The sequence below is a fragment of the Radiomyces spectabilis genome (assembly GCF_025331425.1).
Source record: "Radiomyces spectabilis strain NRRL 2753 chromosome Unknown BYT42scaffold_10, whole genome shotgun sequence".
Classification (NCBI taxonomy): domain Eukaryota; kingdom Fungi; phylum Mucoromycota; class Mucoromycetes; order Mucorales; family Radiomycetaceae; genus Radiomyces; species Radiomyces spectabilis.
The window spans coordinates 326,826-336,504 of NW_026251935.1; the positions used below are offsets into that span (position 1 = coordinate 326,826).

Genomic DNA, 9,679 nt, shown 5'->3' on the forward strand with positions numbered 1-9,679 from the left:
CGTCTTTTTTTTTTATCGAGATGGAAACTCGTTAGAAAGATTGATTTTGCTAGACATGCCTTTTTTGGTAACCGAGGACCCTGATCAAAAAACGACGGTAGTCAAATTAGGGCTATTCGTTGTAAAAAGAGGCATGAATACTGTCGACATGATGCTAATGATGGATTCAATCCAATGAAATGAACAGAAGCAAACTTTATGTGAAAAATTATTTTCAAACGACGACGGATAACGATGAATGATAAAACGAAAAAGGGCGTCGTTTTTTTTTTGTTTTCTTTGTTCTTCTTCCTCTTCTTTTTACTCCTTTTACCACTTCTGATCTCTCAACAACTCATCCGATAAGCTACTAATATGATGCGTCACCCTTTCTTCTTTCTTTTAGCTTCCACTCGAAGGATGATGGATGACAAGCACTAACAGCGATGTTTTATTGCTAAATTGGTTACGGAGCATCCTTTTTACTGACTTGATCTTTCTCTGTTTTTATAGTAGGTCAGCAGCTAACTCTCTTTTGCAGTGTTGGTACAGCAATGTCAGGCAGCTTCGATGCAAGTTAAGTGAAGTAAGGTAGGTGAATGGGTGGGTTAAGAAAGGCGGAAAAAAGGTGGGAAGGGAAAAAAAAAAAAAGACACGAAAACTGCGGTATAAAAAAAAGACCTCCAGGGGAAGAGGAAAATGGAAAAATGCAAAATAAGGGAAATGAGGATGGGTTGAGGTGAGGTGAAGTGAGGTGAGATGAAGTGAGGTGAGATGAGATGAGGTGAGGTGAGCTGTAGGTTGGGGTGGGTGGCTCACCGTTTTGTAGATAGACGCATAAGAACGCAAGATATTTAATCAATTATACGGTCCTGTCGAGCAGTCTGGGCAAAGGTTCGTTGGATCGTTTTTTCTACAGCTACGTATTGATGATTTGTAGTGCTAGAGATGAGGATTCCGCTAACGATGTTCACGAAAGCAATGTAACTGAAAGCCAGCCGCTGGAGACACGTAGTAAGCCTTTGTCAGATCAGCACGGTGATTACGACGATTATGGCTTTGACTGACAATGAAAACGCAAGCTCGCTAAGTTCTCCTGACGGCTCCGACACGCCTATGGAGGACAATTCTGAGCAGACCAGCAAATCGCTATTTGTCGAATCGGTAATCAAACGTGGCCTTTCGAGGGAAGGTCTCAACTCTGTCGTCAAAATCATGAACCGCTATACGAAAGGTGTCCTGGAGCCGTTACATAGTTACGAAAAAGCAAAGAAGTAGACGAATACCCGATCCAGGCAACTGCGTATCATGTCTGTCGAAGCGGTTGCAAGATGTTCCAGCGATTGGAGAAGTCATAAATTTGCAAGTATTGCAAAATACCAAGATATATCACGAAGAAACGCAAGCGGGATGGATCGTTGAAGAAGGAACCATACGCAATCGTTCAGTAGTTATCGCTGAAAAGTCAGCTTGAACTGCTGATCTACGATCAAGCAACACGAAACGAATTATTGTATAGATCAACAGGACAAACGTCTGATGAAGGCTTGTTTGAAGACATATTCGATGGTAGCGTGTACATGATGCACGGAGACGGCTTGTTCGAAGACGAGCTGGATATCGCGCTGGCATTTTACACAGACGGCTTCACAGCAAAAGGCAAACAGATGACCATCTTACACCTCAGGTCCGCTCCTGTGGATGTTCCTCCTGCTTCCCCTGCTCCCAAGGGACCTACCTTCATCCAAGGTACTGCTGCGTCTCAGCACGCAAACGTCGAGGCTGTTCTGAAAACGAACATCAGCCATTACCGACAAAAACTGGACAAGTTGGTTCTCCAATATGGAGTTGTCATCACCACTGCACGTCCAAACGTCTTGAAAGATATCATGACGGGATATCCAACGCACCAAGACTGTCCTAGCCAAGTTTGTCGACTTGCAAAACCAGGTTTATAGTACCTCCCCTGTTCCTACTGTCCTCGTTGCTCCGTGACATACCTGCTTTCCAGATCCAAGGTTCGACCATCTGGCGAGCCAACCATGAGGTCTTTGAATCTGTGCAGCATTTCCTACAAACCTTTGCCAAGATCCTTGCGTCTATGGATGTAAAAGTTGATCTGATCATGGGGCTCATCATGAATTTCCATCGATCCTTCACTATGAGAATCGCAATATGCTCCAAGCTTGTGTTTTGCCTGGCCCCCGAACGCCCAAGAACTTGTTCAGTTTTTGAAGCCGATGCTGAAAGAATCGAAGGGTTTACAGCAAGACATACCGATGGAAGTTGAAGGTGACGATGGCAAAGTGTATACCGCAAGGGCACATCTGATACTGGCAACTGGCGATATACCCGCAGTAGCAACAATGATGCACCATCCTGGACATCAATCGAAATATGGATAAGCAACGAAATCTTTAGAAAAAAGGATGCTAGGAAAGAAAAGATCGATGACGAAATAATAAAAAATGTTTAGGTTGCTATAGCTTCACGTGAATAAAGCACTACTACTGTTTGTATCATCATGTCAATACTCATTATCATTCCATCCTCTCGAATACTATGCTTTAAACCTTTACCTTCATAGTACGGCGTATCTATGGCATTTCTATGGCAAATCTACGGCACTTCTATGGTCGAAGACTATTCCCGTTCTACAGTAAACCTACGACAGAATCTACAGCAAACCTTTATAGATGAAGTCTACAAAATGGTCCAAATGCGGAGATTTGCGGTGAATTAGATGAGCAGAGATTTGCATAGCAGCATAACCCGCAGTGGACGCCATTAGAAGGTTTGTTTGGGAATATGAAACGCGCTGGGCTTTTAACGCAAAGAATGGGGGCGCAAATAGTTTATTCGAATGTCCTACTGAAGTATTCAATGATTTGTTGAGTAAAAACTGCCTGAATCATCAAACTCTGGCCCATCAAAAGTACGAAAAGTACGTTCTTTGCAGTTCTTGGCCCATGTATTAAGATTCTTTCATGAAAGTACCCAGCTCTCTTTGTGCTACTGTGTTATAAATTTCATTTTTTTTCTGAGAATGCATCAACATTACAAACGCAACAGTCGCTTGCAACTGGCTTCCATGCATACAACACATGGTTATTAATTTATACTTGGCCTGGTCTCTTGGGTAACTTAGAATTATTGGAACGGAAAAACGCGTATATCCAAAAGTAAAAAAGAAAAAGACATTATGCAGATGGTGTCTGTCCCTGATAAAACAGCACCGCTCTGTGATAAAGCAGTCACGCGCGTGACATTTCGGGCGCGCATGCATTTGAAATGGTTCCTTTCATTCATCGCACTGAAGGACATGGACAATCAAAGTAAGAAGATGCCAGAATCACAGGAATTGTCAGCATGACAAGTGCTAAGAAACTTCAGAGTCGATTTTGTCCGCATACGTCGAGGGCGACACGGAAACGATCGATACTTCGTTTGGATTTCGGCTACAGCAAGTGTTTCTTGAGGATACTGCTACAGACGTACGCGGCTAACATTGTGCTGTGATCTAGATGTCGCAACATATCCGAAGCAAATATGAATCATAAACTTTCTGGCTTGGATCATATTGCACTTCATCAACTGGACAAACATCTTGCGCAGTGGCGGTCAATTCGCGTCGGTGCGCGACCGTCTGATAACTGGGCAACCACAGGCATTGTTGATCGCGTGCATCATAAAGCGGATTTTTGCGTCGCTCGATTAACCAATATGCGCGGAACCGATTTTCATCTATTTGTCTTTGGACGGGCCTTTAAGAAATATCAAAGCGACATTGCCATCGGTGCAGTCGTCACTGTCCTCAAACCCACCATTTTAATGCCTCAGGAGGTAAGTCTAGCGTGAGCTGTGTATAAATATACTATGGCTGTGCATGGATGGGTGGGTGAAATATTAACGAACTGATATATAGGTAGGCGTTGCTGCGGCGTTACATGCAAATGAAGTGAGACAAATTTGTGTGCTTGGACAAAGTCTGGATATGGGTCGATGCGAAGCATTGGTACAGAAGGATAAGCAGTGTGAGGCAATGATTGACAGGTATGACTATTTGGCCAAATTGGAAATGAGACTTTTCTGACTGATATTACTAGACGCATGGGCGATCTTTGTGAGCGACACATCACGAAAGCGTACAACATGTCGAAAAATGGCCGCATGGAACTCGCTTCGGGGTAAGTAATGGGTCACCATCGTGAATATGAACCTCGCTGACAGCTGGGAATCGGCAGAAATACCGGGTTGGATGTACGATGGGCTCAGGCGACAGAGCATGGTATTTCGGCAACACAATCGGCTGCGCGACGATCGAAAGAAGAAACCTATGTGATCAAAGGCAGAGGCGCCGTGACAACAGACGGGCGAGAATTGAAAGCTCGACCACAGATCAATAAAATGAAGAATGAGAAAGAACGATCCGCTCTGAGGTAAACGTTTGAATGTGTAAGAAGAGGAGGATCATCGTATTGAATTTTGCATTACAGCGATTTCCTCAAAGGACGAACTGATCCTGGGGCAGTCATGATCAGAAAATCGTGGGGTATACAAGAAGAAGAAAAAAGTAAGTTAAAATAATGAATAAGAGAAACAAAAACGCTTATCGTTTATCTTTCTCCAAGATCCCATTTTATCCAGAGATGCTATCATGAAACTTGGGCTGAAGCGACCACAAACCAGCGAAGAGGCGGCAGCAAAGGTAAAATTGCGGTCAGACGTCAAATGACCTACATCCTGATCATTCATATTTGCTTTAGAAACGATCAATGACCGAACTGAATCAACTGCTCCGTTCAAAAAATGCTAAAGCTACCACGGCAAGTCAAAAGAAGGAGAAGCAAGAGAAGCGCTATATCGAATTGTAAACTTGAGTATCCCTGCCACCATTCTTTCATTGAAAAACATCAAATGTACATAGAAACATCCATTTTACACCATCCATATTATTGATTCCTCAAGTATATTGTGTTTACTGTATCTCACTTTTTTGTCGTATTGAAGTCAACTATAGCTAACTAGCTGCGTTTGCCATTTCCTTGACTGGTCCAGGAAGTTGGTAATTTCGGTGCAGGTAAACCCATGCCAGCTAAATTGATAAACTCAGAATTTTCCAATGCGAGGAAAGTGACGGAAAATCCAGAGACTATGCTTTCAACAGGGTCTACTGTTTTTGCTGTAGATAGAACACTGGGGTACGAGAAAAAATTTTAATTTCTGCACGGTACGCAAAAATAACCGCAGCCTCGGACAAAGGACATGACATATCTCACTGGTTCCTTGTTCATTAAACAAGAGAAGATGCTGCGTTCATAATGATGAATCGCGAGGGTGAGCAGGATTTCATTCTAACAGATGAGGACGGCGAGCCAATGGGGAGTGGCATTGTTCAATGTCGGTTCAAAAGCCAATCCGTTCAAAAATTCCCTGCAATGCTGTGTCAACATTCTTCTTGATCCGCCCCATAATCTTTTTTTTCTTATTTACTGTTTCTCCTCTTGTTACTTGTTTTCCACCAATTTACTGCTCTATTGTTTTCAAACCTTTCATCATTGATTCTTTCCAAAGCACAGATCCATTTATCCAAGAACAACAGGTCTTAGCATCTTCCTTACTTGCGGCGATCACGTCATGCACACTACTCGTCGAAGTAATACGGTGCCTACGTCGCTTGGCAATAAGATCGCACCGGAGGATTCGCAAAAGACAAGGTTTTTGCCCATACCGGAACATTTGCTTCCAGGCGTCCGCGCCCTGTTGCCCAAGATCGATGATCTGTTGAACCAAGAGCAGCAATCCGATGAAAATGTTTCGGAAGCGGCGCAATACTTCCGCCAACATCTCTCTTCTTGGATCGTCGCATGCACTAATGCCACTTTGGCCAAAAAATCGAGCCCTTTACCGACGCGATCGCAAACTTCGCGGTGGGGTTCGATTCTCAGGAGAAAAAACAAGCACATTGTCCCGCTGCAGATCGCTGCCATAACCAACAAACCGGAAAATATTTCCGACTGTCAATATTTGGACCGCAGTACAGAAAGCATCTTGGAGCACGGTGTTTCGACTGGTTCACATTCAGTATCCAGTTCCCCTGAATCCGTGAAACCGCCTCGACGGAATATCTCCGGGATCATCTTCAGCCTTGGCAACAAAGTCCGCAATATTATAAAGCGAATTCCTAGTAACCCTCAGCACCGCAACCTCCTCGGCAACCATGACACCTCACCCTCACCTCATCCTTCCCATACCACGGTGCCAGAGACTTCGCAGGTGGATTCTACTTTCAGCAGCGCTCGTCCAGCCAAAACTTTAGCGGACGGCACCGTCAATCCTCAGATGTCACGCAGCGAGCAAGTGTTGTTCCTTGGAACGAATCATGATCGACTTTCGAATAACGGGTTTTCAGTGGTGCAGCAAGATGCATCGTACCCATATGAAGGCACGCGCTCCGTTTCTGACGTCAGTGATTCGGCTACACCTGAATCGATCGAAACGACGTCTGATTATCCGTTGGAAGACATCGATTTGGATGACGAGGGACCTTATTATCCCAATGCGCTGAATCTGAGAACAGAGTTTGACACGGGGATAGTGTACACCTTGCCGCTCTGGAAACCCAATCATGCAGAAAAAAGCTTTCTAGATGCGCCCCAGATACCCGCTCAGAATAAACGTGTCAAGTTCAGCAAGACCGAAACTCATTTGGCACACGAGAATTCGGTACCTTACATCAAGAAAAATATGGGAAGAAAAGAACCGGCGGTAGAAGAAAACCAATTCCACCCGCGATCCATTTCACTGACGCCGCTGTCTCCTTTATGGGAATCGCAGCTCGATACGGAGCAACAACGTTATGAGAATGCATCATTCGTGTTGAAAAGGTACGAAAGAGCACTGTATTAATTAAGGTGCTGCTTTATTTGGTGAAATCAATTGACTTACATTGGCATAAAGTGTGGCAGAAGCGATCCATGGCCTCATTTTTGAAAGTCACACTCAAGGCTTTTTCAAATCCGATCCCGCATTTACAGCTCATCCTTGCTTATGCGATGACGATCCGGATACTTCTAGCCTGCTCTACAATTACCTTCCTACCACCCACTGGGAAGAGATATACGATCAAATGGCCTATATCATTGAATGCAGTTCGGTAATATCATTCTTCTCTTTTTATGATGATCAGGGAAACGTGATCAGCCACTAACGTTTTAGTTTGTATATCCGCAGACATCGGTGGAGCATGCCATTATTATGCTTATCTATATCGAGCGTATGCTGACCACTTCTCAGCAGCATATTTGTGATGCAAACTGGCGATACATCCTGTTAGCTGGCATGCTGGTGACCGTCAAAGTGTGGGATGACTGCGCAGTCTATAATTCAGATTTCTTGAACATGTATCCGGAAATGGACAGGGACTTGATGTAAGTACATGAATCTGTGATACAGAATCCGATATCTCTGGTGCTAACTGTGTTTAGGAACCTGTTGGAGTGGAAATTCTTGCATTTGATCGATTGGGATGTCTCTGTGTCCTACTCATTGTTTGCTTCTACTTACTTTGAGTTGCGAGATGCCACCATGGTTAATAGCTAAGCGCGGCTGGCCCGTAACTAAGTATTTTCCTGTTCTTGATTCATGGTTGATTTTCATTTATTTTACCTGCTTTTATTCAAAATGTATATAATCCATATCGTTTTTTTTTCTAACATGCTATCCTTGATAAACTCCTTAATTACGGTAAAGTTTGCCAGTGGACTACGAGAATGATGGGCACAAGTGCAAAAGAGACTCATAGCAGAAGAATGGGTTTGAAACCGGCGCTTGAATATACTTCGTCCTTCGTGAGAAAGACTCGCAATGTTGACTTTTTGGCGTTGCCGAATAATTTGCATTTCGGAGCTGCAAAAAAGATGCCTATCAGAGCTCGTTTGCTTGGAATGAGGTGGCATCGTTTTATGTTATTCAATATTTTACTACTGCCCTATCTGCTTTAAACCGTAGGAGGCGAATCTGACACTCCATTCGGCTTCTTTTATGTTCGATTCCGAAATTAAGCTTTGGATGATCGTTGTCTGAGTTTTCATTGAGGTCTCAGTGCTTGGCAGTACAGCGGTGTTTTTTTTTTTTTTCATGGATGCCTGCCCCTGGGCCCGAATCAACAAAAGCAGTCCAAAATCAGACTCCGATGTTGTGTGCCTTCCCTTCCCTGGGCATGATTTGTCTTCTCAAGGCCTTATTCATGAGTACGATATAAAATGAAAGTCATTTATTGTATTCTATGAGTACAGGAAAGTTCTATGAAGTTATTTACAGGGGATGCATGTTTGAACATGGCGAAGTAGAATGCATGTGGGGAAAATATGATACAGGGAGAGTGGATGGACGGACAAAAACAGGTTTACAATCACAAGGTCATAAGAGACTCTTCTTCTGCGTTGAATCCCATGAACCATTTAAAGTATTCGTAAACACTCCAACTGATAGCCGCGCTTGGCATAGTGGTCAACACTCTAGGCTTGAATCCTCTGAAGAAACCGCGGAAACCGTGTCTTTCCTTGATGATCATCATAGCATCCGTCAATCCGGACGCGTTTCGTATACGAGGGTCAGCATTTTGTCCGCGCGTCTGCAACAATGTCTTGGCAACATCCAACGGCATGGTCACAGCAGCTGCCACCGCACCGGCCAAGCCACCAGCCAAAGCGTGTGTCTTGGGATCGTAATCACCGCGAGGATTGATAACTTTTCTAAAATATTCGTAGGTGGCGAATTGGATCGATTGGTATGGAACCGACATGGTCAACGTCGTAGGAAGCGAAATGTAGAAAGCTGCAATGCCTTCTTTCGAATAAACCTTTCGAGCACAGTCACGAACGGATTTGTAGGTCGAATCCTGCAGTTGCATACGCTGCTTGATCACTAAACAGAAACACAAGTGGAGTCAGACATGTGTAATTCTGGTTCCAAACCAACAACAGTGCTGTGGGCAGAAATCAATGCTTACCATCAAATGGGTTCATCAGGGAATCATGAGCAAGGGTAGCGCAAGCACCCGCGGCGGCTGCCGTGAAAGGATGGTGACCAGGACGGTTGGCGCCAAAGGCTTCTTTGCAAGCCTCGTAAGTAGTGAAATGTAAAGCGTGGGCCGGTCCGGCTCCCAGCACAACACTGTTCACGCCACGCCACAAGTTGCGGAGCATAGTAGGATTGTAGGGGGCGTAAGTAGCGGCAACACCTGACCTCATAACAAACGAGGAAGGGGCAGCATGGGTAGCGGTGACAAGGACTGAAGGTCGAGTGCTCTGAATGACTTGCATTCGAGTCTGTAAAGGAAAATGATCTCAGTCTTTCTGTTTCACGTGAATCTCTCAAATCATGTTTCGCGTACCTTGATGCTATCCACAGGGTACATGGCACAATGTTCGGCAATACCAGCCAAAGCACCAGCCATGGCATTCTGAGCAATGGTAGAGTTGTTGCCCAGAGACTCGTAATCGTAATCTTCTTCCATTGTTTGTATTTGTATATGAGAGTGAGGGCGGTGAGGTGACAGAAAGATGTAAATTAAGAGAAATGAAAAAAAGGAAGAAACTCTTAAAGGAAGATGGCAATTATTTATATCAATGAGAAAGAATCTGATTATTTATTACCAATCAAACTTGCATCTGATAACAAGAAAAAATTTTCCGCC

At 44.1% G+C, this 9,679-nt stretch overlaps 4 protein-coding genes across 4 annotated transcripts; 3 read left to right on the forward strand and 1 right to left on the reverse strand.

The window, feature by feature from the left end:
• Positions 1 to 1,032: 1,032 nt before the first annotated feature.
• BYT42DRAFT_616009 (uncharacterized protein) lies at positions 1,033 to 2,269 on the forward strand (the record flags this gene model as incomplete). The annotated part of the gene is made up of 3 exons (XM_051572023.1): positions 1,033 to 1,143; positions 1,431 to 1,907; positions 1,991 to 2,269. The coding sequence occupies 3 exons, from the start codon at positions 1,033 to 1,035 to the stop codon at positions 2,267 to 2,269; spliced, it is 867 nt and encodes a 288-aa protein (XP_051420930.1).
• Positions 2,270 to 3,292: 1,023 nt separating this feature from the next.
• Positions 3,293 to 5,301, forward strand: BYT42DRAFT_578082 (uncharacterized protein). Its single transcript, XM_051569243.1, has 11 exons — positions 3,293 to 3,314; positions 3,373 to 3,442; positions 3,504 to 3,822; positions 3,905 to 4,032; positions 4,086 to 4,166; positions 4,224 to 4,418; positions 4,476 to 4,552; positions 4,611 to 4,687; positions 4,746 to 5,059; positions 5,129 to 5,209; positions 5,282 to 5,301. The coding sequence occupies exons 1-9, from the start codon at positions 3,302 to 3,304 to the stop codon at positions 4,851 to 4,853; spliced, it is 1,068 nt and encodes a 355-aa protein (XP_051420931.1). The 5' UTR covers positions 3,293 to 3,301; the 3' UTR covers positions 4,854 to 5,059; positions 5,129 to 5,209; positions 5,282 to 5,301.
• On the forward strand, positions 5,141 to 7,479 carry BYT42DRAFT_46655 (uncharacterized protein). Its single transcript, XM_051563516.1, has 3 exons — positions 5,141 to 6,866; positions 6,940 to 7,135; positions 7,213 to 7,479. The coding sequence occupies exons 1-3, from the start codon at positions 5,617 to 5,619 to the stop codon at positions 7,411 to 7,413; spliced, it is 1,647 nt and encodes a 548-aa protein (XP_051420932.1). The 5' UTR covers positions 5,141 to 5,616; the 3' UTR covers positions 7,414 to 7,479.
• A 720-nt stretch (positions 7,480 to 8,199) lies between these two features.
• BYT42DRAFT_578085 (mitochondrial carrier domain-containing protein) lies at positions 8,200 to 9,588 on the reverse strand. Its single transcript, XM_051569244.1, has 3 exons — positions 9,377 to 9,588; positions 8,993 to 9,311; positions 8,200 to 8,907 (listed from the first exon to the last, which is right to left on the reverse strand). Exons 1-3 carry the CDS (start codon positions 9,497 to 9,499, stop codon positions 8,393 to 8,395), a joined length of 957 nt encoding a protein of 318 aa, XP_051420933.1. The 5' UTR covers positions 9,500 to 9,588; the 3' UTR covers positions 8,200 to 8,392.
• Positions 9,589 to 9,679: the final 91 nt, after the last annotated feature.

Coding starts and splice junctions, on each gene's coding strand:
- BYT42DRAFT_46655 (XM_051563516.1), top strand. CDS start 5,617: ATGCACACTACTCGTCGAAGTAATACGGTGCCTACGTCGCTTGGCAAT. Junction 6,867..6,939: donor GCATCATTCGTGTTGAAAAG/GTACGAAAGAGC, acceptor ATTGGCATAAAG/TGTGGCAGAAGCGATCCATG. Junction 7,136..7,212: donor ATATCATTGAATGCAGTTCG/GTAATATCATTC, acceptor GTATATCCGCAG/ACATCGGTGGAGCATGCCAT.
- BYT42DRAFT_578082 (XM_051569243.1), top strand. Junction 3,823..3,904: donor CCATTTTAATGCCTCAGGAG/GTAAGTCTAGCG, acceptor ACTGATATATAG/GTAGGCGTTGCTGCGGCGTT. Junction 4,419..4,475: donor AAAGAACGATCCGCTCTGAG/GTAAACGTTTGA, acceptor TTTGCATTACAG/CGATTTCCTCAAAGGACGAA.
- BYT42DRAFT_578085 (XM_051569244.1), bottom strand. CDS start 9,499: ATGGAAGAAGATTACGATTACGAGTCTCTGGGCAACAACTCTACCATT. Junction 9,312..9,376: donor ACCCTGTGGATAGCATCAAG/GTACGCGAAACA, acceptor TTTCCTTTACAG/ACTCGAATGCAAGTCATTCA. Junction 8,908..8,992: donor CCTGATGAACCCATTTGATG/GTAAGCATTGAT, acceptor GTTTCTGTTTAG/TGATCAAGCAGCGTATGCAA.